The sequence below is a fragment of the Macaca mulatta genome, chromosome 5 (assembly GCF_049350105.2).
Source record: "Macaca mulatta isolate MMU2019108-1 chromosome 5, T2T-MMU8v2.0, whole genome shotgun sequence".
In the NCBI taxonomy this organism is placed as follows: Eukaryota; Metazoa; Chordata; class Mammalia; order Primates; family Cercopithecidae; genus Macaca; species Macaca mulatta.
The window spans coordinates 112,236,225-112,262,365 of record NC_133410.1 but is presented as its reverse complement, the minus strand read 5'-3'; the positions used below and the strand labels follow the sequence as shown (position 1 = coordinate 112,262,365).

Sequence of the window (26,141 nt, the reverse complement as noted above, 5' to 3'; positions counted from 1 at the left end):
TTTCTTTTTTAAAAAAATTTGGGATACTTTAAATAACATTGGAATTATCCTTGCAATCCTAGTACTTTCTAAATTAAGGATTTAAAAAATCACTTTACATTCTCCTCTTTGTAACTGGTCTATTAACATTTTAAATTTCTTCTCAGATTAGTTTTGGTCATTTATGTTTTTCCAGAAAATTACCCATTTTCTTTAGATTTTCCAATGTGTTGCTATACAGTTGCATGCAGCATTTCAAAGTGAATCTTTCTTTCTTTCTTTTTTTTTTTTTTTTGAGGTGGAGTCTTGCTCTGTGGCCCAGGCTGGAATGCAACGGCACAACCTTGGTGCACTGCAACCTCTGCCTCCCAGGGTCAAGTGATTCTTCCATCTCAGCCTCCCGAGTAGCTGGGATTACAGGCACCACCATCATGCCCAGCTAATTTTTGTAGAGATGCGTTTTCACCATGTTGGCCAGGCTGGTCTTGAACTCCTGACCTTAGGTGATACACCCGACTTGGCCTCCCAAAGTGCTGGAATTAATTACAGGTGTGGGCCACTGCAGCTGGCCCTCAAAGAGAATCTTTCTACCTTCATCTTATTTTACTTCTTGGTAGCATTCTGCAGAGTTGAAGATTGTACTTGTGAGTTTTGAGTTTCTTAATTTGTTGAATGGATGTGACTAATTTATATCCTTAGTGTGATCATGCAGAGAAATATATGAGGGATAGTGATAGAAAATTACAGGAAATCTGAAATTTTAATAAATTGTTTGTTGACATTTTTATTTTCTCACTAGTACAGGCTTCATCTCAGTAATTATGAAATATACTACCCTTTTCTCCTTTTCTATATTATTTTGGAAAATTACAGCCTTATAATAGAGATCAGAAATGTGTTAACATTATGGCTGATCTATTTGACAACAGTGTTCTAAGAAAACAGTATCACAAATATACTCTCTCACCATTAATTGTTCAAAATAGAAATTTTGTAAGCAAAGAATCAAGCATTTAAACCAAAGGAAAATTAGAGTGATGTCATCTCTGGTTGAAAAACATAGTCTTTCTGAACAGAATTTCAATGTCCTTCAAGACCATAACTAATATAAAATTACACAATACAATGGCTAATAATATGAACTGTACACTTTTTATATTAAAATGATGCTTGCTACAACATGACTTTAATAAATTGGATTTCTGTAAGATAAAACTCACCAGGCATGGTTGCTCACGCCTGCGATCCCAGCACTTTGGGAGTGCTGACGCAGGGAGGATCACTTGAGTCCAGGACTTTGAGACCAGCCTGGGTAACATAGTGAGACTCTGTCTCTTAGAAAAGTAAAAAATTAGCTGGGCATGATGAAGCATGACTGTAGTCTCAGCTACTTGGGAGGCTGAAGTGGGAGGATCGCTTGAGCACAAGAGGCTGAGGCTGTGGTGAGCTATGATCGTGCCCCTGCACTCCAGCCTGGGTGACAGGGCCAGACTTTGTCTCAAAATACATGAAAGTAGACAAAATTAGTTTACTTGCTGAACATGATCAAATATAGCACGTTTCCAGTAAAAGACTGTTAGGACAAACTATAACACAACCTCAGTTGATGCAGCATATTTAAAACAAAACAAAACAGCTTTGGGCATATTCTATAATCCAACCTCTGTGGTGCAAAGGGACTATATGGCCAACTAGGTGTTGGGGCAGTCACAGAACTGCTGCACATATGGTTTTTAATTCTCCCTAAAGTGGAAGAAGTCATCTAACAAAATTTATTATGGCTTAAATTGCTATTGCTTTAGTTTTCCTCAAATTTTAACAAAATAAATTATGTAGTAAATTATAGTCATTAAGCTTGAAAAATGTTTCAATTGAATGGGAAAACTTCCTGTGATAAAGCCTCCAATCATCAAGGAATAAGTCAATATATTTTATGCATAAATTTTCCAACATGTTAAGCGCTAAGCTTTTAACTAAATAGCTAAGGGGAAATTGTTACCACTGAATTCGACACATATCCTGCCTTTTTAAAATAACACATACTACTTATCTTGATTCCAATTCATCACTAAACATCACTTGTATAATTTGATCACAGTAATGTCCTCAGAGACGGTTGTATGCAGAATCCTATAGTCTCAAGCTGCTCTCCTTTTAATGTCCACCTTAAATTTATTTTTGTTCCCCTGCCTTGCTGTCAACTGTCACATCTTATAGTTCATCCCTTCTGCAAGACCTTTTTGATACTTGTGATTTGTTAAGAAGCAGAAATCAGACAACCAAACTTGTTAGAATTCAATGTGAAGTAAGAATAAATGGACTCTGGGTAGCTGCTGCCACTACCATTAAAAATTTTTTAAAAAGAAGACTTTTCAATTACCATTTAATTTGACCTTGACTTACCTAGACTACTGTTAGTCACTATTAGTTTAACAGAGGGAACATTGTTAATAAAGTGGATGTAATATGTAAACACATACATCATTCCCTTGTTCTGGATCTATCAGTGATTTCATACTTGGACTATATCTAAATTATCTGCTTTTCCTGGCCTTCAAAATGGTCTTTAATTCAGCCCTACTTTCCATGGGTTAAATTTCCTACAATGCTGAGATGTTTATATTGGTTTCCTCCTGTCCTATGAAGTTCGTACTGATTTCTGCCACAATACATTTGAGTCTTTTTTTTTTAGAAAGGGGTTCACTCCTGTTGCCCAGGCTGGAGTGCAGTGGCACGATCTTGGCTCACTGCAACCTTAGCCTCCTCAAGATTCTTGTGCCTCAGACTTCCAAGTAACTGGGACTATGGGTGCACCACTGTGCATTGCTAATTTTTGTATTTTTTTGTACAGATGAGATCTCACCATGTTGCCCAGGCTGGTATGGTACTCCCGAGATCAAGTACTCCACCCACCTCAGCCTCCCAAAGTGTGAGATTACGGGTGTGTAGTCACTGCCCCAAACCAATGAGGCACTCACTTCTGAATAGAGTACAAGCATTAGTAACATCTCCCCTGTCTCTCCAGATTGGTTATGCTGCCACAGCTGAATTCTAAAAGGGTGAAGTATTATACAGTTAGTTAGGTTTCTTTGGCAGGTATCAAATAAAACATCCACCTAAATTCTTAAGAACCTTGTTAAACAGTGGAATTTATAAACTCTCTATACAGAGTCTGATAGCACATTTCTATTGGAAGACTATGGAATCACAATGAGGAAGGTAGAACTATATATATATAGATCAGCAGCTGGCGTAATTGGCTTCCTGTAACTTATTAACAAATTAGGTTACAAAATACAAAGGCAACTTAATGAATCATCCTATTTGGCATTGAACTCAAAGCTGAATTGTGTGAATTTTGAGGTGCTTTCCATAATTCAGCTTGCTTAATTACCCATATGAATGAATCATTCATACCTCAAGCCTGCTAACACTTTTGGATACCTGATGTTTATGTAATGGTGGTGCTCATTTGCTGAGTAAGGCATGAGTAGTTTCCTAGGTAAGCAGAAGCAGCCCTCAAAACAATCATAATGTGACACAGTAACAACAGGGCTGTATTTTGAAGGCTCTAGAAACCCAAGACATGTATTTCAAGAACCAAGTTACTTTTTTTTTTTTCTTTTACCACTTATCCTCAAGTTCTACAAGTTACTTATATTGTATCAGTTCAAATACATTTGGTTATTAGATGTCTGTTTCTTAAAGATGGACAAGATAAAATTGCATAAATTTACAAGAAGTAATGGAAACTGATAATGCTTATTTGAAGGAGTTATTGAAGCAACAGCTTACTACCAACCCTAGGCTTCTGAAAAATTTGAACAGGTAGGAAAAGATATGCGCATAGCTCTTAGCATATTTTAACAACTGAAAATGTGGCAGGGAAAAAGTCTTTATTCTAAGAGTATAACCATCTTACTTTTGGGGTATTAAAATTACCTTTTATGAGATAATTGATTTTCAATTTTTAAAATGTTATTTGACAAAATTAAAAGTTAGTCATTCATTTTAGTCTCCTCGTTTTTAGTAAATTTACCTCCTGTGAAACCTAAGTTATGGGAACCACTAGAACATGTGTGAAAACAACTTGCTGTGAGATGCAGTGATAGATTTTACAAAAAGAAAACCATTTCATGACCACAGAGCAGGATATCCAACATTTTGGTGAGGTGGATTTTTTCCAAAGTCTTGTGACCAGCTGTGGAAAAATAATTGGTTAATCTGACAGTGAGGCCCCTTAAGAGTGTTGAAGAAAAGGTATCTGAAAAAATACCCAAATAAGTGAGAGTAATGCTGTATTTATCACCCACTGACATGTGAGGAAAGAACAACAATTTTGGACATACACCTTGCAAAACTTCTCAAAAACCAGACTACATTTCTAACTTTAAAATACATGCTGCTGGTCATGAAGAAGTTACGATCATATAATTGAACCTGACATTACATGTAATAAATGAAAAACCCAAGTACCATGCTTAGTGTAGTGTCTGGTACATACGAGTGCTCAATAACCATTAGTTTTATTTCTAGAAGGATTACCTCTGTCTGCCTCTTGTACCTTCTTATAAAAAGAAAGCAAAGTGAACTGAACGACTTGTATCTTAAATAGACTAAAGAAAAGCTTTTGTATTTGTCTTTTCTCAACTAAGCAGTTTCCATAGTGCCTAGCAAGGTCTCAGAAACACACTCAGTGAAGGGGGTTAAATGATAACTCTTTCAGAACAGAAAGGATTCCCTACAGAGCCCAGCAGAGGCAGAGTACTATGTTTCCCAGCCTGGCCTTGAACTCCTGGGCTCCTGCACTGCAGCTATCCTTCCACCTCAGTCTTCCCAGCAGTTGCGACTACAGGCCTGTGCCATGGCACCTGGCTAAGGATAGCTATTATGAGAGTAGTAATGTAAGATGAAACTGAAGACTCATAATAGTAGGATTAAAAAGTACAAACATTTTAAAGATTCTCCAGTACATTTATTGTGCAAACTTTTTTGTACAGTTGACCCTTACACGTGGGTTTGAACTGGGTGGGTACACTTATGTGCATACTTTTTTCAGTCAAAAGCAGGTGAGGTCACACAGATCAGCATTCATGCATGGGATGTGAAACTCCTGTGTATGGAGGGTCAATTGGAGGGCCAACTTTTCTACATATGGGTTCTGCAAGACTTTCTGTGGGAGTTGCGTAGGGGCAGATTTTGGTAGACGTGCGGCCCTGGAACCAGTCCCCAGCGTATGCAAGGGATGACTGTATTTTAATGGTTTATAGTGTTAAAAAGAGAAAAATGTCCATGTAAGCACACAACACTAAACTATCATTTTAATATGAATTAATATGTCTTATGTTTATTACTATTTGATCTTCAAATTGCAGCAGCCCATGACTTTGGTTGTGAGTGTTCTTGCCATTCCACCCCAGCTGTCACTGAGTCAAATAGTTTAAAATATATACACACACACAGACACAAGCCTTTTGTAAAGTAAACAAATCTTTTATGCTGTAAATGACTGTTCCTCAATGGAACTTTTTATATCCAGTTTACTTCTTTTCTAAAGTTAGGATATTCATATTAAATACACAACAATCTCTATAAAGTAGAGTCTATCTCTGTGAAAACACAAGTAATTCTTGATGGCAATATTTTTCTTAATTCATCTAAACAAATGAAGTTTGGGAAGCCAAAAGAAGAAAAACACACTTCAGATTATCAAAACCAAAAGAGATATAAAAAAATATATATTTAACAATGTAGGTGGGAATTTTAAATAGAAGATCCTGTTGAAAATATTGATATTCAAAGAAACAAACAGCTTTGGATCCATAGCCACAATTTAGGTTTTCCTAAATTAAAATCAGAAGTGATTTTATTGTTGGAAGATACATTAATTCTTTGAAGTCAGAATAAGAGGCTTGACAATTTAATTTCTAATTAAGTGACTGAATATACAAAGGATCAAATACAAACAGTAGTGCAGTGCAGCAAGAAAATAAATTGGAAGAGATAATTGTTCAACCAGTAGTACTAATTAAGACCACCATTTTAAAATTTTCTATACACAAAGAATGAGAAAATATTGTTATAATATTATTATTATACTTCTTTCTTCTTCAGTATTAGTGGACCCACATTATCTCCTGTCAATTCATTGTGTTTATTATGTGAACCATCGCAGGCAGGAAACTAAAAAGAAAAAAGAATTACAAGTGTTATTTTTAAAATATGATTCATTAGGTAGAAACATTTGTGAAATGCTCTCAGAAAGAAAGCATATCACTTGCTAAAAAAATCAGATCATTTTCCTGAGTAATAGTTACATTCTATATCCAACTGAACCATATTCAAAATCTAACAATTTAAACAGTTACTTCATTATTTGGTTTAGATTTTAAATAAAAACCTGTGAATGATTCCATATGATTGACTAAAACAGACAATAGGTTTAAAAGGGAATCAAATAAGTTCTTGGTCATTTGTGGAGTTTAAATTTCGAGCTCACCTACTGCTTAATTTTAAAAAAATGGAATTTAATTCAAAATAAATTATAATTTTTTCTTGCTATAAAACTCATGCATACCACAGAATTTTTGAAAGCAAAAATATATTTTAGGCTGGGTGCAGTAGCTCACGCCTGTAATCCCAACACTTTGGGAGGCAGAGATGGACAAATCACTTGACGTCAGGAGTTCAAGACCAGTCTGGCCAACATGGCAAAAGCCCATCTCTAACTAAAAATACAAAAGTTAGCTGGGCATGGTGGTGTGTGCCTGTGTCTTGGATACCTGGGAGGCTGAGCTGGGAGAATTCCTTGAACCCAGGAGGTAGAGGTTGCAGTGAGCCGAGATCATGCCATTGCACTCCAGCCTGAGTGACAGAGCAAGACTCTGTCCCCCGCAAAAATAAATAAATAAAAATAAATTTTAAAAAATTTACTCATAACCCATCCAGATATAGGTAATAATAATTAACAGTTTGGTATATTTTTCCCTCTGCATTTACTGTATTGTTTTTTTCCTGTTTTTTGTGAGACAGAGTCTCGCCCTGTCGCCCAGGCTGCAGTGCAGTGGTGTGATCTCGGCTCACTGCAACCTCTGCCTCCCGGGTTCAAGCGATTCTCCTGCCTCAGCCTCCTGAGTAGCTGGGATTACAGGCACGTGCCACCATGCCTGGCTAATTTTTTTTGTATTTTTTAGTGGAGACGGGGTTTCACCATGCTAGTCAGACTGTTCTTGAAACCTTAACCTTGTGATCCGCCTGCCTCGGCCTCCCAAAGTGCTGGGATTATAGGTGTGAGCCACTGCGCCTGGCCTGTGTGTATTCATTTTTTAAACAAAATTGGGATCATACTGTAATATGCTTTCTTACTTATGTTATATCAGGATCTCATGTCATTATACATACTTTAAAAACATGATCGTTTCCCTTTTATCAGATATTTAGTTTATAGAAATTTTGCTATTACAAAGCTGTGATGAACAATACTGCACTTAAAACCTCAAATAATCTATGACCAAGTACAAGAAAACAGATTTTGTCAACTACTTACAGTACTTATCACTCCAAACTCCTTCCCACATTAAAAATCATCTATAATTGAGGCTATCATTTACTAACTCACATTATTAAAGCAGTTTACATACATCATCTCACTTCTCAAAAATATGTAATGTTGATGTATCAGGTTAAAACAAACTAACTCTGAAGATTAGAGATTAAAAATTAAGTAACTTGTCCAACCAAACTCATACTGTGACAAGTATCGTATTTGACCACTATTTACTATGACACCAAAGCTTTCTTCCACTAAACCTTATGTCATCTCTCAAAGAATGTGTATTTTAAAATACGTGTTACTCTAGATAAATGCCAAACATTGTGAAAGCATGAGATTTTTATTTTTCTTTGCTGTTCCAACTTTTCTAATGTAGGTAGTATCTATCATGACATGAAAACTTCAATTTAGGAATATGGTCTTTCAACATCAAATGTTACAGAAAATTTTTTCATCTTAAAGAACTTCAAAACTGGGAATTTAAGAGGCAAAACAATCCTAGCACTGCAAAATTTTCGTGTACATGTAAACAGACATCTTACCGTTTTAGAACGCCAACACCTGCAATAAGCTGCTTTAGCAAGACACAAATCTTCAATGTTTATTTCATTCACTACTTTCGGATTTTCCTTTTGTATTTTAAGATTAATCAAGCTATCCTTCTGTTGTTTTTTCTTCTGGAGGAATGGACGAACTGCAAGGTAGCCAAGAAGTGCGAGTACACCAAGGAAAGGCAATAACCGAAGCCATTCTGAAACTAAATATGTAGATTTGTCAGAATCTGCAGTGCTCTTGGAAAAGAATTCAAAATAGCATGTCTAGTTTCATCCTTGAGCTTATTCTTTATCTGTTACTTTTCACATTAATTCCTTTCTAATGGATCCATAAAACTGTGAATAACACAATAAAGCCAGTTCTACCAAAGACCACCTTATTTTATTTATAATTTGAGACCAGTGAAACCAGAAACCTAACTTTCAGAAATAGGTTCCGGCCGGGCGCGGTGGCTCAAGCCTGTAATCCCAGCACTTTGGGAGGCTGAGACGGGCGGATCACGAGGTCAGAAGATCAAGACCATCCTGGCTAACACGGTGAAACCCCGTCTCTACTAAAAAATACAAAAAACTAGCCGGGCGTGGTGGCGGGCGCCTGTAGTCCCAGCTACTCGGGAGGCTGAGGCAGGAGACTGGCGTGAACCCGGGAGGCGGAGTTTGCAGTGAGCTGAGATCTGGCCACTGCACTCCAGCCGGGGCAACAGAGTGAGACTCCATCTCAAAAAAAAAAGAAAAAAAAAAAAAAAAAAGAAATAGGTTCCATTTCAAATATCCTATCTCATTGTCTACATCAAGTCTATTTGTGTTTGTCTATTTTATTTTAGAAATTATGATTACTATAACTATAAACAAAATTCAATGTATGATATATTTTATAGGTTAAGAAAACATTTTAACTTTTATCTCCTTAATACTATATCTAAAATCATACTACAGAATATCTGCAAAATTTTTACCACTGATTCATATTATCAGAGAGAACATGTCCTCTGATGCTTTAAGGTACATTTTTGGTAAATGTTGCTAAAGAGCACTGAAATGTTGTGTAAAAGCTACTATTTTAAAGAATAAATTGAAGCTTTCTATGTTGAATGTTCTCATTTTAAGATACATCTCATTCCATAAACTTCACTTAAAGCCTTTTGGAGTACCCAGTCTGTCTTAAGGGGACAGAGAATATAAGTGATATAAATGCAATAGTCCCTATGCCTATGCAATAGTTCCCCATACCAGGAAACCAAGATAAATGTTTCAACACACATTTATCAAATGTCTGCTAGCGCCCTGCCTCTGATGGGCTCCTTTCTGTTCTTATAGAATTATCAGTTAACTTCCTTCACTGAATGCCTATTTTGATACCTTGCTAGGCACTATGTAGAAATAGCTTACTTGAGAAAAGAGAAAAACAGGAAATAATATGCTAACGCATGCTAATAAACATTAAAGATAAATGAACAGATTATGCTAAGAGTATAATGGCCCTAGCTCATTTAACACTATGTTAGCTTAAACAACTATATGTGGTAGGTATCATTATTATCCCCATTTTACATGTGAGAAAACTATAGCCTAAGCAGGTTTAGTCCAGGACAGCCTAAATCCAAAGCCTGTTGTCAGTTATCATGAATGAAACCCAATAGATCTAAAATTAAAATCTGTTCCTCTCTTGGTAAAACTACTCTCAAGAGATAATAGTACTATTTAACTATTGAAAGAAAGACTTAATATGAACCCTTCCAAAATGGAATTATTTTTGATATAACATCATGCCAAAGAAATCTAAATGAAAAAACCTATTTATCTACCATTTGCATAGATAGCAGCTGTAAGAGTGGCTGGCAAAGAAGACACAATAAATGGTAGCTTTTATTCAGAGATTATAGAGATTGGTGAGGAAGTACAAACAACTTCTTTGGAAAAAATATTTTGCCAAATAACTTGACAATGCTATATGGCAAAAATCTTCGAGAATATAATCTTGTAGTTACCAGAATAAAACTCTGTAAAAGTATGAACTTCATCTGCCATGTTGGCTGTTACATTCTCATAACCAAAGTGGAGACACTCCAAATAGGTACTTTGAGTGAACTAAAGCTCTGGAGATGACACAGAACTGTTTTTTGGGGGAGAAGGGGGCCTGCGTATAAGATCTGTGCTACTCAATATGGGCACCACTAGCCATACTGTTAGATTTGTACCCAATAGACTTGTAGAAACTGTCTTGAAATAACAGTTTATTACTTATAGTTCCCAAGAGGAAGAGATACACTATGCAATGTAGGGCCACATGAGAAGGTACTAGGGTTGATCAGGAGGAAGAAAGAGGAAAGGGAAAAAGCATGGGCACAGGCCTTTATTGTGGTTTCCATGGAAAAGGCAAGGCAGGAAACTGTTTAGGACTGGGTAGCTTGAATAATTTCAGTGGGTTCTGTAATGGTCCCTAGTTGTCTTCTACCTATCCCTGGGGTGATTTAGGACAGGAGAGATACTGACTTCATGTGTAAGGGATTAGATAAAGGAGGTGGTTGGGGGCATGGGTTTTGGATTGGTTGGTTTGCATATGAAAGGCATGCTCACAGGCAAGTTATTTAATATCTCTAGGAATTAAATAGTCTCCACAGCCAACAAGGCCCCTAAAAAATATTAAAGCATAATAAAATACAGAAAATTGAAAACGTGGTTAATATACACATATGGGCTGGGTGTGGTGGCTCACGCCTATAATCCCAACACTTTGGGAGGCTGAGGAGGGTGGATCACAAGGTTAGGAGTTCGAGACCAGCCTGGCCAACATGGCAAAACCCCATCTCTAATAAAAATACAAAAAATTATCCGGGCGTGGTGGCAGGCGCCTGTAATTCCACCTACTTGGGAGGCCGAGGGAGGAGAATTGCTTGAACCCAGGAGGCAGAGGTTGCAGTGAGCCAAGATTATGCCATCGCACTCCAGCCTGGGCAACAAGAGTAAGACTCCATCTCAAAAACAAAACAAAACCAAAAAAACCACGTGGCTATTCACATGTAAATAAACTAAAATTAAGTAAAATGTAAAACACTGTTTCTAAGACACACTGGTCACCTTTCAGAGGCTCAATAGCTAGCTACATGTGACTAGTGACTACCATATTGAACAGTACAGAGTACATTTCCATTACCACAAAGTTTTACTGGACAGTGCTGCTACAGATCATTGGCTCTATAAAGTGCCATTTCCGCAGAATGGCAAGACTACCTTTCCAGCTTCAACTCCCACAAATATGGTCTCTTCATGTACCTGAAGCCAGTCAAGGCTATTGTCTAGTAAGCAGCCTTTCTGAGTTCTCTGCACATGGAGTTCCTTCTGTTTTATCTGACTAATTTGCATAGACCCTTCAAGACTAGAGTCAAATATTACTTCTTCCTGAGGTCTTCCTCAATTTCACAAAGCAGAATCAATCACTTCCTCCTGTGTTTCCAAGCTGCATTCCTCATGTTTCTGCTACCACACTACTGTAATTACTTGTTTCTAAAGTTGTCTCTTCTATAAATCTATGAGAAAAGAAATTCTGTTCTACTCTTCACGGCACAAAGTAGATGCCTCATATATGTTTAATGACTGACTTACAGATGGAATGAACAAGCACAAATGTCACTTACTTTCTCACTCACCATATTGTTCTGTAATTTGTATTTACACTTATCTTCTAGGCAATGAATGTCTTAGCTCGCATTTGGCCCCGGTATCCAGTATGTAACTTGAAACAGCAGTTTAAATGTTTGTTCAATGTGGAATAACATTAAGTATTATTGTATATATTACAATATTTTAGAAGTCATAAAAGCTTAAATTTATCAAAATGCAAGTGAATGCAAATGTAAAGATGACAACCTTGTTTATTTATTTTTACTTTTTTTTTTCAAATTATTATTTCTTTATTATTTTTATGTATTTCAAAAGCCTTTATTCATTTTTGGTCAGAGAAAAGGACAATCTCAAGGTCAACTTTTCACTTAATTATACATTTGAACTTACAGGATTCACTGTCCTAGATACTGTACCTACTGACAACACAAAATGAACTCCCTCCTAGTCCCTAAAGTTGCATGTTGAAAGAATAAGCAGAGTCCCTTGCAATAGCCACACTGGTACTTATCCTAGGTATAAGGTGAAATAGAAAAACAGAAGCAAAAATGGCCAAGAGCATCGTAACTTGATAGCCCACCAAGTACAAATATCACTGGAACAAATAAAGTTGTAGGCACTAAATTTTTTTTAAAAGTTCATAAGTATAAAAAAACTTAAACTGGTTGCACAAGATTAACTACTCTGCATGTGGACACGTGTGCCAATCCCAGTAGTTAACCTGGAGACAAACATCCTTAAATCCAATTAACTATACTGAATGCAAAATTCAAAGTTTGTGTTTACGCAGGTCCTCTAAAACCTAGATATGAAATTATTTCTTTTCAATGCACCAGGAAAATCTACTGTAATGACACGAGTCAGGCACACTTGGATCAACATTAACATACCTAAGACTTACCTTTTCCACTATTCCTTCCAACGTCTGAATATGCAAATGCTTACCTACTTGAATTTATTCACTAACTACATTAAAATGATATTTACTATCATGACTTTTTCTAAACTCACATGGCATTTGCAGTTAACTGTATTATTTATTTATTTTTGAGACAGGGTTTCACTTCCATTGCCCAGGCTGGAGTGCAGTGGTGCACTCTTGGCTCACTGCAACCTCCACCTCCCAGGCTTAAGCTATCCTCCTGCCTCCGCCTCCCAAGTAACTGAAACTACAGGAGCACACCACAACGTCTGGCTAATTTTTGTATTTTTAGTAGAGATGGGGTTTCACTATGTTGGCCAGGCTGGTCTCAAACTCCTGACCTCAAGTGACCCGCCTGCCTCAGCCTCCCAAAGTCTTGGGATTACAGGCATAAGCCACCACGCTTGATTTTTTTGTACTGACTTTTGTACTGATACATAATAACTGTACATATTTATGGGGTACATGTGATATTTTGATACATGCATACAATGTGTAATGATCAAATCAGTGTAATTGGGATATTCGTCACCTCATTTATCATTTATTTATATTGAGAACATTCCAAATTTTCTCTCCTAGCTATTCTGAAATATACACTAAAATTACTGGTAACAGTAGTCACCCTATTATGCTGTTGAATACTAGAACTTTTCCTGGATAACTGTACTATAGTGCCCATTAACCAACCTCTCTTCATTTTCTGTTCCCTACCCTTCCTAGCCTCTGGTAACTACTATTTGACTATCTCCATGAGATCAACTTTTTTAGCTCCCACATATGAATGGGTATGTAGAATATTTCTCTGTCAATTAAGGCTGATTTTATATGAAGAAAGATAAAATACAGAAAAATCAAGAAACTTTAAAAAAAATTTAAACTGTGCTAGTCTCATTGGATCTGTTTGATATATGTTCAGCTATTACAGATATTTTAGATACTTTGAAAGGAAAATATTACTAACTGTAAATAATGTGCAAAATAAAATAATTTTTTTTTTTTAAGACAGAGTCTCACTCTGTTGCCCAGGTTGAAGTGCAGTGTCAGCTCACTGCAACCTCCGCCACCCGGGTTCAAGCGATTCTTGTGCCTCAGTGACCTCCCGAGTAGCTGAGATTATAGGTGCATGCCACCACGCCCGGCCAATTTTTGTATTTTAGTAGAGATGGGGTTTCACCCTGTTGCTCAGGTTGGTCTCAAGCTCCTGACCTCAGATGATCAGCCCACCTTGGCCTCTCAAAGTGCTGGGATTACAGGTGTGAGCCACCATGCCTGACCAAATAAAATAATTCAAAATAATTTGTTTGTTTTTTTAACGAGGCAGTCTCACTCTGTCACCCAGGCTGGAGTGCAGTGGCATGATCTTGGCTCACTGCAACCTCTGCCTCCTGGGTTCAAGCCATTCCTGTGCCTCAGCCACCCAAATAGCTGGGATTATAGACGTGCGCCACCACACCAAGCAAATTTTTGTATAAAATGATGTATTTTATTCAGCATACATTTATTTTTGTTTTAGGATTATAAAAAATAACATTGATGTATTTATGCGGTAAATTTATCTCTTTTTCAGTATGTAAATACATAGGCTGTAAATGCTTTAAAAATAAGGTTATATTGTATTTTTTACTTAATGGTATGTCAGATTATTATATTATTTCCCCAATTTCTTAATATCAGTTGGAAACATAAATTTTAATGGCTGCATCTACCTATCATGTTCCCCGATCACAATATAAGAGATACAAGGGGGCCGGGTGTGGTGCCTCACGCCTGTAATCCCAGCACTTTGGGAGGCTGAGGTGGGCAGATCACTTGAAGTCAGGAGTTTGTGACGAGCCTGGCCAACATGGTGAAATCCCGTCTCTACTAAAAATACAAAAAATTAGCTGGGCGTGGTGGCATGTGCCTATAATCCCAGCTACTCAGGAGGCTGAGGCAGGAGAATCACTTAAATCTCGGAAGCAGAGGTGGCAGTGAGGCCAGATCTCACCACTGCACTCCAGCCTGGGAGACAGAGAAGAGACTGTCTCCAAAAAAAAAAAAAAAAGAAGAAGAAGAAGAAGAAGAAAACAAAAAAAAAGAAAAGGAGAGATACAAGGGCAGGGACTTTATTTGTCTGATCACCTGTGTCCCCAGTGCCTATATAATGTCTGGCTCAATTTATTTAACTTACTTTTGTTTGAAGTGTAATTTACAGTTCACTTTATTGAGTTTTGTGTGTATGTGTGTGTGTGTGTTTTTCTTTTTTGAGATGGAGTCTCACTCTGTTGTCCAGGCTGGAGTGCAGTGGCATGATCTTGGCTCACTGCAACCTCTGCCTCCCAGGTTCAAGCGATTCTCCTGACTCAGCCTCCCGAGTCACTAGGATTACAGACGCCTGCCAAACGCCCTGCTAATTTTTGTATTTTTAGTAGAGATGGGGTTTCACATGTCGGCCAGACTCTCAAACTCCCATCTGCCTGCCTCAGCCTCCCAAAGTGCTGAGATTACAGGCATGAGCCACGGCACCTGGCCAAGCTCTGTGTTTGGTAAGCACTCAGTTTGATGAGTTTTGGAACTATATGGACCTATAAACACCACCTAAGACAAAATATATTTCCATTGCCCCAGAAAGTTTGCTCTTGTAGTACCTTTCCAGTCAATCCCCCCTTTCTGATTTTTATTAAGTTCTTACTAAACATTTTCTGAAAGAAGAAATCAATTTCTCGTTAAACAGTTTTTTACTATACAATTATTACTATAAAATTAAATATTTACTATATAATTATTAAGTATCTACTAATATGGTTTGGCTTTGTGTCCCCTTCCAAATCTCATCTCAAATTGTAATCCCCATAATCCCCACATCAAGGGAGGAACGTGGTGGGTGGTGATTAGATAATCAAGGCAATCTCCGCCATGCTTTTTTCCTGATAGTGAGTTCTCATGAGATCTGGTTTTAAAATGGGCTCTTCCTGCTTTGCTCTTCACTCTTCTCTCCTGCCTCCTTGTGAAGAAGGTGCCCCTTCCACCATAATTGTAACTTTCCTGAGGTCTCCCTAGTCATGCGTAACTGTGAGTCAATTAAACTTATTTCTTTTATAAATTACCCAGTTTGGGGTAGTATTTTTATGTTTTTATTTATTTTATAGCAGTGTGAAAATACAGTAAATTGCTACAACAGAGAGTTGGGTACTGCTATCAAGACACCCTGAAAATGTGGAAGCAATTTTGGAACTGGGTAACTGGCAGAGGTTGGAACACTTTGGAGTGCTCAGAAGACAGTAACATGTGGGAAGTTTGGAACTTCCTAGAGATTTGTTGAATGGTTTTGACGAAAATGCTGCTAGTGATATGCACAATAGCATCAAGGACGTCGTCTCAGATGGAGATGAGGAACTTATTGGGAAATGGAACAAAGGTCACTCTTGCTATGCTTTAGCAAACAGACTGGTGGCATTTTGTGCCTGCCCAAGAGAGTTATGAAACCTTTAACTTGAGAGAGAGACGATCTGAAATAGGAACTTAGGTTTAAAGGGAAGCAGAGCATAAAAATTTGGAAAATTTGCAGCCTGACAATGCAATAGAAAAGAAAAATCCAGCTGGGTACTGGTGGCTCACGCCTGTAATCCCAGCATTTTGGAAGGCTGAGAGGGTGAATCATGAGGTCAAAAGATCAAGACCATCCTGGCCAACATGGTAAAACCCCATCTCTACTAAAAATACAAAATGTGCCTGTAGTCCCACCTACTCAGGAGGCAGAGGCAGGAGAATCACTTGAACCCAGGAGGCGGAGGCTGCAGCAAGCTGAGATCGTGTCACTGCATTGCAGCCTGGGTGACAGTGGGAGACTCTGTCCCTCCCCTGCCAAAAAAAAAAAAAAGAAAAGAAAAACCCATTTTGTGGGGAGAAATTCAAGCTGGCTACGGAAATCTGCGTAAGTTACAAGGAGCCAAATATTAATTACCAAGACAATGGGGAAAATGTCTCCAGGGCATGTCAGAGGTCTTCACATCAGACCCTTCCTTAACAGGCCCAGAGGCCTAGAAGGAAAAAATGGTTTTGTGGGTCTGGCCCAGGGCTTTGCTGCTTTGTGCAGTAGTGGGACTTGATGCCCTGTGTCCCAGCCATGGCTAAAAGAAGCCAACATACAGCTTGGGCCATTGCTTCAGAGGGTGCAATCCCCAAGCCTTGGTGACTTCCATGTGGTGTTGGGCCTGCGGGTGCATAGAAGTCTAGAATTGAGGTTTGGGAACTTCACCCTAGATTTCAAAGGATGTATGAAAACACCTGGATATCCAGGCAGAAGTCTACTGCAGGGATGGAGCCTTCATGGAGAACCTCTGCTAGGGCAGTGCAAAGGGGAAATGTGGGGTTGGAGCCCTCACACATAGTCCCCACTGGGTCACTGCCTAGTGGACCTGTGAGAAGGCAGCTACCTGCTCCAGACCCCAGAATGGTAGATCTAACAACAGCTTGCCCCATGCATCCAGAAAAGCTGCATTCAATGCCAGCCCATGAAGGAGCTGCCCAAGGCCATGGGAGCCTACCCTGGCATCAGTGTGCTCCAGATGTGACACGGGGTCAAGGGAGAACATTTTGGAACTTTATGATTTAATGACTACCCCACTGGATTTCAGACTTGCATGGGTCCTGTGGCCTCTTTGTTTTGGCCAATTTCGCCCATTTGGAATAAGTGTTTTTACCCAATGCCTGTACTGCCATTGTATCTTAAAAGGAATTAACTTGTGTTTTATTTTACTGGCTCACAGGTGGAAGGGACTTGCCTTGTTTCAGATGAGACTTTGTATTGTGAACTTTTGAGTTAATGATGAAATGAATTAAGACTCTGGAGGACTGTCAGGAAGGCATGATTGGTTTTGAAATGCAAAATGGATGTGAAATTTGGGAGGGGCCAGGGATGGAATAATATGGCTTGGCTCTGTGTCCCCACCGAAATCTCACCTCTTATAATCCCCATAATTTCCACATGTTGAGGGAGGAAACTGGTGAGAGGTGATTGGATCATGGGGGTAGTTTCTCCATGCTGTTCGCATGAGATCTGGTTTTATAAGGAGCTCTTGTCCTTTCACTCCTCACTCTTCTCTATCCAGCTGCCTTGTGAAGAAGGTGTCTGCATTCCCTTCCACCATGACTGTAAGTTTCCTAAGGCCTACCTACTCATGCAGAACTGTGAGTCAACTAAAACTCTTTCCTTTATAAATTACCCACTCTTGGTTATTATCTTTTTTTTTTTTTTTTCAGATGGAGTCTCACTCTGTCACCAGGCTGGAGTGCAGTGGCGCGATCTTAGCTCACTGCAATCTCTGCCTCATGGGTTCAAGTGATTCTCCTGCCTCAGCCTCCTGAGTAGCTGGGATCACAGGTGTGCACCACCACACCCAGCTAATTTTTTTGTATTTTTAGTACAGACAGGGTTTCACCATGTTGACCAGGATGGTCTTGATCTCCTGACCTCGTGATCTGCCTACCTCGGCCTCTCAAAGTGCTGGGATTACAGGTGTGAGCCACAGCACCTGGCCTCTTGAGTAGTATCTTTATAGCAGTGTGAAAACAGACTAATACACCTACTATGTAGAGATACTGTGCTAACTGCAAATACAGTAGCTGTCTTATTTATCTCTATGTAACCAGTGCTTAGTAATTTGCACAGAATAGGACTTCAGTAAACAACTAATTCAGTTTATCTGTGGTGTAAATCCAGATTTTCATATACTTGGAACCAGGCTTCCTTTGTCTGTAAAGCAGGAATAACAAATGTAAGTTCATTTGTTCAACAGTATTTACTTAGTACCCACCACACTCCACAAACTGCACTATGTGGGGATACCAGCTAATAGTTAGATAAGGTCCCTTCTCTCATAGGGTATATATTTCAGAGGAGAGAGACAATAAACAAGTGAATAAACAAGATGATCACAGACTGTAGTAACTGTTATAAAGGAAATAAAGGATGACATAAGAGAAAAACTAACCTGAGGCAAAGCAGTAGGTTGGCTGCAATTTTAGGTAAGGGGTCAGGGAAGATTTCTGAAAAAAGAACCTTTAAGCAGAAACCTAAAGAATGAGAAGCCAGGAGCTCAAGCACTTGAGAACAGAATTTTCAAGGCACAGAGAAAAGTAAAGAGTCTCCTAACTTCATAGGATTGTTGGGAGAAATGAATGAAGTAGGAACCCACTCAGTAAAAACTACAGAACACAAATCAAACTATTTATGCATTCTGCCTTAAAACTATATAATTAGGTAAATATTTGTCTCCTCCCCAACTAAACAAAAAATTCCTAACTCCCTACCCTTTAACAGAGACTTACATAAACCAAGACTTCAGTAAGTTTTAGCCTAACTGAGTTTGTACTCCAATAAACTGGCATTTGAGATAATTCCTACAAGGTCTGGACTTATTTGCCTTTGTTCATGGCTTATGAATAATAACAGTATAAGTTAAAATACAGGAAGACTACTTAAAATATTTAAGAAAAAAACTTTCAGCACTTTCTCAAATTGTAATACCTCACTCTCATGTGTCAAGTAATGGGACACATACTGAAGATACAAAAATTATAAAACACAGTCCCTATCAGAAAGGAGCTTGCCATTTAGAATGGAATACAGACCTATAAAAAACGATTATAGTACTGTGTAGTATGAGCAATCATACAGAAGCAACGCAGAGGTACAAGTTATTCACTCTTTACTGGGATGAGCAAAAACTGTACAGGTTTTGATACTTAAATAGGTTTCTGAAAGATGAAGAGTACAGAAGTTCATGAGAATATGGGAGGAGGAGCTTCATTCCATGCAGAGGAAGCTGCATAGGCAAAGGTACAGAGATATGACATACATTAAGTGTCTGGGAAACTAAGCACCACAGTACTGCCAGAATTTAATGAAAGGGAACTGTAGAACTAAACAGGTGCCATATGATGACAAGCTCTGATATTCAACAGGTAAGTAGGAATCTACCCTGTGTATAACAGGAAACCACTGAAATATATGAATATTAACCTAACTAGGAAATTGTTCACCTATGAAGTCACTCTGATATCAGATGGAAGATGGATTAGAAAGCCACAGGAATAGCGGAGAGGGCTAGTGGAAAAAGACAAGGCAAGACAACCTGTTGGAAATCCATGGAAATAGTCTGGAAGAAAATAGTTTGAGATAAAACTAAGGCAGTGGCATTAAAGCAGAGAAGAGAGAATAAATGTGAGCAGTAGTTTCTACTAGGATTCCCTAAACTGCAGAGAACAATGTGTTTGTGCTTGCATTTTCGTTTTCTTTTTTAGCTTAAAACAACAGAAACGTATTCACTCACAGTTCTAGTGGCGACAAGTCAAAAATCAAGGTGTCAGCATAGCTGGTTCCTTCTGGAGGATCTGAGAGAGAAGCTGTGGTGTCCCTTAGCTTGTAGGCCTATCACCCCAATTGCTGCCTCCATCTTCACATGGTGTTCTCCCTTTGCGTGTGCCCAAATTTCCTTTTTAAAATATTTTAATATAATTTCGACTTTTATTTTAGGTTGAGGGGGTAAACGTGCAGGTTTGTCACATGAGTATATTGTGTGATGCTGAGGTTGGGGGTATGACTGATCCTCTCACCTAGGTAGTGAGCATAGTACCCAATAGTTTCAACCCTGGCCTCCTGCTTCCCTCCCCTTTAGCAGTTCCCAGTGTCTACTATTGCCATCTTCATGTCCATGAATACTCAATGTTTAGCTCCCAGTTATAAGAGTACGTGTTATTTGGTTTTCTATTTCTCTGTTAATCTCCTTAGGATAATGGTCTCCAGCTGCATCCATATTGCTGCAAAGGATAAGATTTTGTTCTTTTTTCCGTTTTGCCAATTTTTTTTTTCTTTTTTTGAAGACAGAGTTTCACTCTGTTACCCAGGCTGGAGAGCAGTGGCACAATCTCAGCTCACTGCGACCTCGCCTCCTGGGTTCAAATGATTCTCCTGCCTTGGCCTCCTGAGAAGCTGAGAATACAAATGTGCACTATCACACCCAGCTAATTTTTGTATTTTTAGTAGAGATGGGGTTTCACCATGTTGGCCAGGCTAGTCTCGAACTCCCAACCTCAAGTGATCTGCCCGCCTCAGTTTCCCAAAGTGGTGGGATTAAAGGCATGAGCCACTGTACCTGGCCTGTTTTGCCAGTTTTTAAATATGAGTTGTTCATCTTCTTATCAAGCTCAATACTGAGCAAGGACCTAATATTCATAATGACTTTTGGGTCCCATATAAAAAAAAAAAATTTATTATTATACTTTAAGTTCTAGGGTACATGTGCACAATGTGCAGGTTTGTTACATATGTATACATCTGCCATGTTGGTGTGCTGCACCCATTAACTTGTCATTTACATTAGTTATATCTCCTAATGCTATCCAGTTTTTTCTAAGAGATGGTTTCGCTCTGCCACCTAGGCTAGAATGCAGTGCCACGACTCAAGCAATTATCTTGCTTCAGCCGTCCATGTATCCCACTATTAAGATAAATAACAGGACCAAAAAGGAAGAAAGAACCAGCACCAACAGAGAAACAAAATCTAGGCCACACGCAGTGGCTCACACCTGTAATTCCAGCACTTTGGGAGGCTGAGGTGGGTGGATAACTTGAGCTCAAGAGTTCAAGACCAGCCTGGGCAACATGGCAAAACCCCGCCTCTAAAAACAGATACAAAAAAATGAGGCAGATGTGGTGGCATGCACTTGTAGTACCAGCTACTCAAGAGGCTGAGGTGGGAGGATCGCTTGAGCTTGCAAAGTCGAGGCTGCAATGAGTGGGTCGAGATCATGCCACCTTCACTCCAGCCTAGGCAACAGAGTGAAACCCTTTTTCAAAAAAGAAAGCCAAAATCTAGTCAGAAAAGAAAATTTCAAAGCAACTTGAATAGCTAATTTGGTTAGGCTTTGTGTCCCCACTGAAATCTCATTTTGAATTATAATCCCCACGTGTCAAGGGAAAGACCAGGTGGAGGTAATTGGATTATGGGTGTGGTTTCCCCCATGCTGTTCTTGTGATACTAAGTGAGTTCTCATGAGATCTGATGGTTTTATAAGGGGCTCTTCCTCCTTTGCTCGGCACTACTTCTTCCTGCCATGATGTGAAGAAAATGCCTTGTTTTCCCTTCACCTTCCTCCATGATTGTATGTTTACTGAGGTCTCCCCAACCATGCTGAACTGTGAGTGGATTAAACGTCTTTCATTTATAAATTATCCATTCTTGCACAGTTCTTTATAGCAGTATGAAAATGGACTAATATGGTAGCTAGCAATTTTAACATAAATTTTCTGAAAGTTTAGACACGGTTAAAACGAAGTATCTCCTTCGGGAAACAGAATTAGGTTTAACCTTTTATTATATATAATGATACAGGCTAGCTATAACACCTATTCAAGACATATAAAAACTATTATTAAAACTTTTTTTAATGTACCCATAGACAAACTCGGATCTCAATGAGGAATTACATTCCATAGAACTAGAACAGAAATTTTCCATTTCAAATTTTCAAACATCTACATATAATATAGCCATATCATCTTATGATACCATAAAAATAACACTGGCAGCTTGGTTGCGGGTTATTTTATAACGTATTTTCTCATTTATCATTTGTAGCTAAACACAGAAATTATTTCTATTTATTAACTATTGAAAAGATAAAATACATTTAATGCATGGCTTTACTATTACCACTTAAAACCTAAGGTAGGGCTGGGCGCAGTGGCTCGCACCTGTAATCCCAGCACTTTGGGCGGGCGAGGCAGGCGGATCACCTGAGGTCAGGAGTTTCAAGATGAGACTGGCCAACATGGTAAAACTCCATCTCTACTAAAAATACAAAAAATTAGCCAGGCATGGTGGCACACGCCTGTAGTCCCAGCTACTCAGGAGGCTGAGGCATAAGAATTGCTTGAACCCAGGAGGCAGAGGCTGCAGTGAGCTGACACTGCACTCCAGCCTGGCAACAGAGACTCCCTCTCAAAAAAACAAAACAAAAACCTAAATTAAACATAAATTAGATACTCACAATAATTTATCTTGAACGCCTCACTCTTGAAAATGTGACAAACAAAGATAGATAAGTTGTTTCTGATAGGTAAGAATTGCCTGTACTTAACTAGTATATGGTCATTAAAGATCTCCATGTGTTTTCTAAGAATGCAGAGTCATCATAAAAGAGTCAATTGCTTTAAAAAAAAAAAGCTAATTTCAATAGTGAAGGAAATGTAGGCAATAATAATGTGAACTCTACTGTTTTTTGCTCCAATTTTCATAAGAGAAAATGGAAATATTTTTTGGTCTCCTAGACACTTTAAACAATTGCTAAAAAGTTGTCTTCCAGGTTTTTATTTTAACAAAAGTCTACATTATGGATTCTACATGTAACTCATTTAAGAAAGCCAAATGTCATTAACTACTACAATCTATTCAGAATGGGAGACCAAGAGTCGAAAGTAGCCACTGAAATTTTTCTTCTATAATACTCCAAAATAAACCCTGCAATTGTTTCGTCCAATCCAAAAAGGGCTATCTCTTTTTTTTCATAAACCAGTTATTACAGGTATGTTCATGTTTCCTAAACAAACCAGCAATAAAATGAAAACTATTACCTATAGCCACATTGTAATGGGACTTAAGTTAAATGTATGTTATTAAAATACTTCTCAGAATGGTCATTATTTCTGAGAATCAGTCTTCATATTAAATATTTAACAACTTTAAAGAGGAAGTTACTATATATTCTTGATTTAAGAGGGAAAAAGTTTTGGTTGAGTTTTCTTAATGTCTTTAATAGGAATTAAATATTTGTTGACACTAGGGATCCTCGAGAAAAGAAAGCACACTTCTAAAATCTAGCCATTAAATCTAGTTTCATACTTTCTAATTTTCTTCAATTATACTTGATTTACAGAAAATTGAAACTAATATAAATGCAGCCACCATCTGGAAAAAATATACGTAATTCATTGGACGTTTTCCTTTCTTGACCGTTAAAAACTCAACAGTTAACTTATGCAAATTAGTAAGAAGGTAAGTTGACAAAAGGGTACAAATGTCACAAAAACCAGGTCAATACCGTTTTGGCCTGGTATTGCTATTTAAGTGAAGACATCCAAAAGGGAGAAATATGACAACTGGTATTTGCTTACTTGCCAATGAACTATTACATAGTGAATTTTAAAAAATAGAAACATTTCTAATTTCCAGTTGTAAGGGAATGAATAGTTAGGCCCATTGTGATGTTAAAATTAAAATCAGCATTTAGTTGTCAGGGAAAAAATGAGCATTACATTAAAATATGTAAGTTACTTAAGTAAAAGAAGTGGGGAAAGTCAAAATTGTATGGAATTGCTGCAATTCTGTCAGAGTAAACTGGTAGGATCAAAAGATTTTGATGTTTATAAACACTTGATGTGAAACGTTTTTCATTTTATTTTACTTTTGCATTGCTTCTGATGTTTAGATGTTCCTTTTTAATGTTTATTATTGTTACCATGCTTTCTATTCAATTGCATATTTTCTACTAAAACTCTTAATATTTAAAAAATATTAAAATCTCACAATCCACTCAACAGAGCGGCTGTCTGAGCATAATTCTATTGATCTCTAGATTTGGAAGAGAATTTGTCATCTAGTTTATCCCTTCTAAATCTATCGACCACCCACCACCAGAGTCTTTTTGTTTGTTTTCTTCATGTTTGAGAGGGGCTATTACCAAAGCACCACATTTGTTTGGGGAAAGCATTCTTTAATTAAAAAAAAAATCTTCCTTAGACTGAAATTCACCTCCCAATAACCTTCACTAATTTGGTTAATTTGGTATCAGTTCTATATTTTAGTCTACACAAATCTTATTTTTCTTCTACCAGACAGCGGTGCGATTGCTGTATTTTAGGTCAGGTACTATGGATCTTTAGAACGTTCGCGGCGAAGCAACCCTATTTACCTCAGAATTATCTTTTTTTTTTTTTTTTTTTTTTTTTTTTTTTTTTTTTGAGACGGAGTCTCGCTCTGCCGCCCAGGCTGGAGTGCAGTGGCCGGATCTCAGCTCACTGCTTATCTTAATTAATGTTTGCACTCCTGATAACCTAGGACACAGGAGTTCAATACTTGTTGATGTCTTCACCATCGGTCTGAGTTCCGTTTAGAAATATCCCCCTTACAACCAAACTCGGTCTGAGTTCCGTTTAGAAATATCCCTCTTAACAATGAAATGCTTGTAACTCAACACCATCTCCCGAGTGTTGACTGCATTCTGGAGATTTTCATCCTTTAGATGTGAAATCCTCATGAGTTCTGTGGGTTAAGTGAGGGCCCTTAAGTATAGAACGTTACATATATTCACTAAAATTCATTTTCTAAGATTTCACCCCCATACCGGCCTTCGAATACTTTCTTGGGTAAGGTACCTTTCTTCCAACTTAAGTTCCCTCAGCAGGCCCCGGGACCTAGAAACGGAGGTGACCTCAAATACCCCCATGATAGGTCAATTCTAACGTGAGGGAATGGAGGTTATCTCCTAATTTCGTAACTAAATAAAACGGTCATATACGTGTTACGTGTAAGTCTATATTTCTCTCCCACACACTCCCACCCAACCCACACGCTGAGGCTACAACCCAGCCGATAGCTGGGGCTGCCTGTTACATGAGGCCTTAGATAACGACTTATCTCGCTTTAAAATAAACAAGTACGCTACAGAGAGCGATGAGCAGGGCAGGAGATGAAAGAGACTGGCCTGCTCCCAACTCAGCACCTTCCAGCACCTTCTCTGCAAAAACCTGGTATCTTGCCACGGAATGACACCGGAGACAACTCCGAGGACAAAAGACTGGCACTTCAAGCACCTGGAGGCAGCCTCACAGGCGTTCCCCAGAGAGCTGCGCCTGCGCGCGCCCACCTTCCTCTGCGCGCGGGGATCACGTGCCAGGCGCCGAACTCCGTTCCGCCCCTTGGCCCTAGGATTTTTACGCCTCCTTCCCCCGCTTGGCAAGCGTGCAAGGATGGGGACTGGCTGATCGGGGAGGATTACCTGTGAGCCTAGCGAACCCGGTAATGCTTTCAGGAACTGGGAGCCGCTTCAGATATGCGGGGAGCTGCACCTTCACGATGCGGGCCACGCTCTCCAGCACCATCCTGGCCAGCGGCGTCCACTCCTCTCCTGAGCCCCCTCCGTTCTGGCCAAGCTGCAGCGCCTGCGCCGAGAGCGGAAGCGGCCGGCGGGCACTCGCGGCCTCGGCCTGGGCGGCGGGCCCTGGGAGGAGAGGTGACCTGCCGGGCGCCGATTGGCGGAGGGCGAGTGACGTACGCTCGCGGCGGACTGCCGAGCCGCGGGAACCGGCGGGTAGCTAGGCCCTCCTCGGAATCTTGTATGAAGGTGGCCACCCTGTTGGGCCTTTAACGTCTGTAGATGCTGGAGACCCGCAGAAAGGATACTGTGTACGATGAGTTAAGCATGTGAGAGTGCTTTCTAACCGGAAAGTGCCTTTCAAAAGTGAGTCTCT

The 26,141-nt window shown here is 38.9% G+C and overlaps 1 protein-coding gene across 1 annotated transcript; it reads right to left on the bottom strand.

The window, feature by feature from the left end:
* Nucleotides 1–4,932: 4,932 nt before the first annotated feature.
* CISD2 (CDGSH iron sulfur domain 2) lies at nucleotides 4,933–25,905 on the bottom strand. The gene is made up of 3 exons (XM_015138895.3): nucleotides 25,670–25,905; nucleotides 8,074–8,288; nucleotides 4,933–6,162 (listed from the first exon to the last, which is right to left on the bottom strand). The coding sequence occupies exons 1-3, from the start codon at nucleotides 25,770–25,772 to the stop codon at nucleotides 6,073–6,075; spliced, it is 408 nt and encodes a 135-aa protein (XP_014994381.1). The 5' UTR covers nucleotides 25,773–25,905; the 3' UTR covers nucleotides 4,933–6,072.
* Between the last annotated feature and the right edge of the window lie 236 nt (nucleotides 25,906–26,141).